At 49.3% G+C, this 6453-nt stretch overlaps 1 protein-coding gene across 1 annotated transcript; it reads right to left on the bottom strand.

Annotated features, from left to right (window-relative positions):
• Positions 1-435: 435 nt before the first annotated feature.
• Positions 436-3440, bottom strand: LOC137809092 (uncharacterized). The gene is made up of 4 exons (XM_068610234.1): positions 2811-3440; positions 2118-2645; positions 1106-1813; positions 436-990 (listed from the first exon to the last, which is right to left on the bottom strand). Exons 1-4 carry the CDS (start codon positions 3438-3440, stop codon positions 436-438), a joined length of 2421 nt encoding a protein of 806 aa, XP_068466335.1.
• Between the last annotated feature and the right edge of the window lie 3013 nt (positions 3441-6453).

The following is a 6453-nucleotide window of genomic DNA, read 5'->3' as shown; positions in this document are numbered from 1 at the left end:
CAGAGCTTGACCCCCGATGTGGCTCCCACAAATCCCTTCATGGAGCTCGGCCATAATTCTCGTGCACTTCTCTCCGTGTACACATACAAGAAGAGGGTGTGTAAACCCGAACCTGTACAACTCGCCATCGATGAGGGTAAACTTGCTGGAACTCTTCTTTATCTTTCTGGCCTCTGTTGAGTCCATTGGGAGCACGCCATCTGCCAAGTAGCGCTGGTATGGCGTTATCCACGTATCTGGTTCATGGATAGCGCAAACTTGCATCGGTTTTACCTCTTCCGCTGGGCGCGCTCTGACCCTCGGTGTCCTCAAAGTCTCCTGTGTTAGAGATCTATGGCTCCTCGTCGTCCTTTCCATCTATCTGCAAATGTGAAGGACCTGGTGATCTGCGACAAAAGCCCGAGGTGTCTTCAAAGTTTCTTGTATAACGGTCCTCTATCTGCCCCCCTTGCCCGAACTGGCGAGCTTGGCTAGCAGGTCAGCTCGGGCATTCTGCTCTCTTGGCACGTGCACCACTTCAAACAAAACAAAGGACATCCTCAACTCTTGCACATACTCCAAGTAAGTTGCCATCTGCGGATCTTTGGCCTGAAACTCGCCGGTTACTTGCCCAGTGACCAACAATGAATCACTCTTGGCCATCAGCACCTTTGCCCCCATTTCCTTTTCCAACAGAATGCCGGCGATCAAAGTTTCATATTCTGCCTGATTGTTGCTGGCTTTGAAAGCGAACCTCAAAGACTGCTCTATCAACACACTGTTGGGTCCCTCCAAAATAACCCCAGCCTCGCTACCCAGCTGGTTAGACGACCCGTCCACCGAGAGTACCCAACGAAAGTCATCCCCGGCGTTTTGTACCGTTTCGGAGGATAGCTCGACCACAAAGTCAGCGAAGACTTGGCCCTTGATCGGTCCTCGGGGCTCATACTTGATATCGAATTCCGACAACTCCACTGCCCATTTCACCATCCTCCCAGCCACATCCGATTTCTTCAAAAGGGTAAGTCAGTCATCACCAACACTGTACAACTCTGGAAGTAATGGCGCAGCCTCCTCGCTGAGAACACAATCGCCAGCGCTGCTTTATCCAAGCCTGGTATCTTACTTCTGGGCCCTGTAACACCTTGCTAACAAAATAGATGGGTCTCTGGACTTGATCTTGATCCTGGATAAGTACCGCACTTATCGCCTTCTCAGTTATGGCAAAATATAACCTGAGGGGCGTTGCCGCTTGAGGTTTACACAGAACCGGCGGGCTCGCCAAGTACTCTTTAAGCTTGACGAAAGCTTCTTCGCACTCCTTCGTCCAGACAAACCTGTTGTTCCGCTTCAAGCATTGGAAGTACGGGTGGCACTTCTCTTCACTGGCGGACACGAATCGAGACAGGGCGGCCATCCGACCCGTGAGCTGCTGCACCTCCTTTACAGTGGCAGGACTCCTCATCGCCAGAAAGGCGGCACATTTGTCGGGGTTTGCCTCGATTCCCCTCTCCGACAAGAGGAAACCTAGAAATTTCCCTGCCTCCACGCCGAAAATACACTTATCAGGGTTTAGTTTCAGCTTGTACCTGGCTATTGTGGTGAACAACTCTTCTAGGTCAGCGACGTGCCTGCTCTTTTCCAAGGATGTTACGACCATGTCGTCAACGTACGCTTGCACATTCCTTCCGAGCATTGGGGCGAGTACCTTGTCCATTAGCCTCTGGTGCGTGGCCCCCGCATTCTTCAGCCTGAAGGGCATCACTTTGTAGCAATAGCACGACCTTTCTGTCATGAAAGCGGTCTTTTCCTCGTCCATGGGATGCATCTTAATCTGCTTGTACCCTGAGAAGGCATCCAAGAAGCTGAGCAACTTGCACCCTGATGCACTGTCTACCAGGGCGTCTATACTTGGCAAGGGATAAGAATCCTTTTGGACAGGCCTTATTCAGATCTGTGAAGTCAACACACATCTGCCATTTCCCGCTGCTCTTCTTGACTAGAACGACGTTAGCGAGCCATTCTGGGTATTGAATCTCCCTGATATGGCCTGCTACCAGGAGTTTCTGCGTCTCTTCCTTGATCGCCTGCCTCTTCTCTTCATTGAACTTTCTCCTTCTCTGGCGGATTGGCCTGACTTGGGGATCCATAGCTAAACGATGGCACAAGAAATCGGGGTCAATTCCTGGCATGTCAGAGGTAGACCATGCAAATGCATCCATATGTCTACTTATAACTCGGGTGATTTGGTCTTGTGTCTCGCTGTCTAAGGTTTTCCCCAGTTTGAACGTCTTGTCGTTGATCTTCTTCTCAAGCCATTCCTCCACCGGCTGAGGCCTCTTCTCGCTGGCGATCAGCGCGTTCGCGATTCCTGACTCCCTGGCGGTCTCCGGGCAGCTTCTCTCTTCCTCCGCCCGAGCAGCGCCCTCGGACCTCGCCTCAATATTCTCCACTGGCACATCGGGCACATCGCCCTCGATGACCACCTCCAACGCCATATCCACATCTCGTCGGCTTTCTCGCTCAGGTTCCACGCCAGGGGGCGGCGTTGTGGATACGTGGCATACAGATCTCTTATTCTTGAGGCTATTTTCATAGCACTTCTTCGCCTCCTTTTGGTCAGACCGGATGGTGATGATCATCTCTTCCATTGATGGTAGTTTGACCTTCATGTGCCTTGTTGAAGGCACAGCTCCTGTCTTGTTGAGTGTTGGCCTTCCCAACAGGATGTTGTATGCCGACGGAGCGTTCACGACAAGGTACCTGATCTTCTCTGTTCGTGAGGCCAAGCCATCTGTGAACGTCGTCCTCAACTCAATATGTCCCCTGACCTCCACTTGATCACCGGCAAAACCGTACAAGCAGCCCCCATATGGCCTCAGCTGGTCGGAGGATAATTGTAACTTTTCAAAAGTCGGCCAAAACATCACATCTGCCGAGCTTCCTTGATCGACCAGTACTCGGTGGACAGTCCTTCCCGCCGTGACAAGCGAGATCACAATAGGGTCGTTGTCGTGAGAAACAACGTCCCTAAGGTCTCCTTTGGTGAACGTGATGTCCACATCGGGTGAGTGATCCTCAAAAACTTCCACCGACATCACCGACCTTGCGTACTTCTTGTGCTGCGATGCAGTACACCCTCCACCTGAGAATCCACCAGCTATGGTGTGGATCTCACCGTGAATGGGCACCTCGTGCTGCTGTCCTTCATTGCCCGCCGGTTGGGAACCTGTTGATTGGCCCGCTTGCTTCTCCAACAAGTAATCTTTCAAGAATCCACATTTGACCAACTCGGCGAGTTGGTATCCCAAAGCCAAGCACGAGTTGATAGAGTGGCCAAAGCTCTTGTGGAACTCACACCACGCGTCTGGTTTTGGTCCCAAAACCTTTTCCGTCGTCTTCTTAGGCACCTTGAGCCTGGCAGCAATGTTCGGGATGGCGATCAGATCGGCCAACCCCATCATGAACTCATATCTTGGCGGGCGATTAGTCTCTCAGGGCCGCCCCGGCCCCTTTCCCTTATTCTTCTTAGGGTCATAAGGATGACGCATCCTTTGGTCCCTCTTCCCCGCCGCCGCCTCCATTACCCTCTGCGGCTGGACCCTTGTCTGGGCGCGCGGCTTAGCTGGGGCCACGTTTCCTCTTTTCTTGGAGACTTTGCTCTCAGCGGCGATGTGAGCCACGGCACGTCGCCGGATTTCAGCGAACGTGGCGGGGTGACTCCTGATAAGCGACTCACTAAAGGGCCTAGGCAACACACCCTTTTTGAAGGCATGTACAAACATTTATTCATCTTTACCTGGCAAGCGGACTATCTGAGCTCTGAATCTGTTCAGGAAATCCTTCAAGGACTCCCCTTGGTACTGCCTCACGTCGAACAGGTCGTAAGACACCAACGGTGGTGCCTTGTTCACTATATACTGCTCAACAAACATCTTGGAAAACTGCTGAAACGTGGTAATGTGGCCAGTAGGTAAACTGACGAACCAGTCCAGCGCTGTTCCACTAAGAGTGCTCATGAACACCTTACAGTAGACCGCGTCCGACCCCCCCCCCCCCCCGAGAGTATCATCTGAGTTTGAAACATCGTGAGATGAGCCTCAGGGTCCTCCACTCCGGTGAAAGACGCCTCCACTGCCACCGTATTTGCAGGGACCACTGAGTCCATGATCTCCTGAGATAATGGCATGGGAAAGCTACACGGTGGGGATGGGGGCGCAGATCTGTCCCCAACCGCGCGCTCCTCCCGTTCTTGAAGAGCTTTACGCAACTCTTCGTTGATCCTGTTGAGCTCTTCATTCCTAGCTTGTGAGGCCACCAGTGCCTCGTGCATTCTTTCTTGCTCAGAACGCGACGCAGCTACGTTCTCCTGCAACGTCCTCATCATATCCATCACCTGCGTCATAGACACAACATCCTCATCTGTTGACGGGGCGACTGAACTGGACCGCGTTGTCCTCATCCTTCCTCAACAAACTCAGCAACTCAAAGAAACTCCAAACGAACGGTGAGAACTTCGAAAACCGACTGCGACAGCAAGCAGTCGGACAGAAAACACCAAAACTTCAACAAACTCGAACTGTGGTTGGGAATCACCTTTTATATGGCCCCACGGTGGGCGCCAGATGTTCCTGCCGGTTAACCTAGCGCAAAAGCGTTGCCTCGTCACGTTCTCCCTCACCAGCTTGACACCACGTTCCCTTCAAGTCCACTCCACAGATGGCCTCTCTCAGAACCTGAAAAACACACGGTGGCGCCTCTGCGGCCGGTGGCGCTCCGACGCTCAAGGCAGTGACAAGAACACCCAAAAACTGAGAGAAATATACTCTGCAGAACCGTACTAAAGTGTGCTCAACCCAAAGCAATGAGTCGTAATGAAAAACGTACCTCTGCAAATTCTGTTAAGTTTACCTTTATAGCTAGGTTTTTTCTCTCTCCAGGCAGTTACGCTTTGGACGCGTGGCTCGCATCCAACCCTACACGTGTCACCATCTGGGCTGGGGTAGCAGGTAGCACCCAGCCCTACACGTGTCATCATATGAGCCAGGATAACTCGAGCGTCGTTTCCATATTGCATCCAACCCTACACGTGTCATCATCCGGGTTGGGGTAACAGGTAGCATCCAACCCTACACGTGTCGTCATTTGGGTTGGAGTAACTTGAGCGTTATTTCTGTGTAATAACCAGTCGCGCGGCTAAGTCTCCTACTCAAGGAGTAATCTAGCACGTGATATGCTCTGGAGCACCACCTGACAAGGCGAGTATCGAATGCAGCAAGGTGCACCATCTCTGTGATATCGCTTGTCGCAAGCGGCACCTTCCTTATTGCTACGCCATGCATGTTCTAGCTGAGGAAACCTTCCCACCAACGAATGTCCACTCTGGGAATCCTGTCGCTGGTGGGCAAGCTGTTCCCTTCAACCCACACAACCTTCACACCCTATGCTGGTGCAACAATCATCTTACTGAACTTATACGCTTGAACTTACTCTTCTGAGCCTCCACCAACTCCAACTAAGCTTACTGGGAGATCCGGCAATGTGCCCCTTGTGGCGATGTCAGACCACTTGACCTTCCATTACCTACTACGTCGATCACACAGAAATTCGGCGACAACCGACCATGTTCACTATAGAACGCCAGTTTCACGAATCGGCGACTATGCTCACTTCTGAACTATTCATCTTTCTCTTGTCCACGTGTTCTGCTGAGCACGCCCCACATAGTCACGTACTAGATACGTCATCATACCCGATCACCTGGTCGGTACAAATTATATCACTTATACTTTAACACTATTTTCTAAATCCTTACAACAAGTAAAGTTGAAAAAATAAGATTAATAATCTTAAAAAGAATAAAAAAAATAAGAGAAGGATGAGAACACTAGTAAGAAAAAAAGAGTGATACCTAAAAAAGAGGATTTTATGTTTTGTAAGATAAACTCCTCATCACTTGAGTTTTAAGAATCAAAATTAGATTAAAAATAACTCTCCACACACCAAAATGTCAAAAATGCTAAAGTCATATTTCGAAAGTGTTTTTACAAAGTCTAAGCATGATTTATTTACACCCTTAAATGCAAATGCTTATTATAGTTAAATCAAACACAAACTTATAGTTTAGAACCAACCAAGTGTGTTGGCCAAATTTTAAAAGGAAATTTGAATTTGAAATTCAAGTTTCTAATTAAGTGCTCCTGGCCAAAAACCAAGTGGCACGACAAGCTCATGGTAATGAATTTCTTGTCTCTTTATACATGTTTTCTTGCCATAGATATGAAGCTCTATTTGCACTATTTTTCTTCACTACATCAACTAGATTTTATTTGGGCTTGAATAACCCAATTACATCATATTCAACTATGAATATTATTTGCACATAAAAATTATAAGAAAATAAGTCCTAAGTTCTACTACTTCACAAAATACGAAACAAATAAATTAAAGAATTATTTTTGTGAGCAAATAATT

This window comes from Phaseolus vulgaris, chromosome 2 (assembly GCF_000499845.2).
Source record: "Phaseolus vulgaris cultivar G19833 chromosome 2, P. vulgaris v2.0, whole genome shotgun sequence".
Taxonomy (NCBI): domain Eukaryota; kingdom Viridiplantae; phylum Streptophyta; class Magnoliopsida; order Fabales; family Fabaceae; genus Phaseolus; species Phaseolus vulgaris.
This window is presented reverse-complemented; position numbering and strand designations above follow the sequence as displayed.

Excerpts from the sequence above, each read along its gene's own strand:
- LOC137809092 (XM_068610234.1), bottom strand. The coding sequence starts at position 3,440 with ATGGGGTTGGCCGATCTGATCGCCATCCCGAACATTGCTGCCAGGCTC. Across the intron at positions 2,646-2,810 it reads TTGCCGGTGATCAAGTGGAG|GTCAAACTACCATCAATGGA; the intron begins GTCAGGGGACAT and ends AGGCACATGAAG. Across the intron at positions 1,814-2,117 it reads GTTTAGCTATGGATCCCCAA|ATTAAGATGCATCCCATGGA; the intron begins GTCAGGCCAATC and ends GGGTACAAGCAG.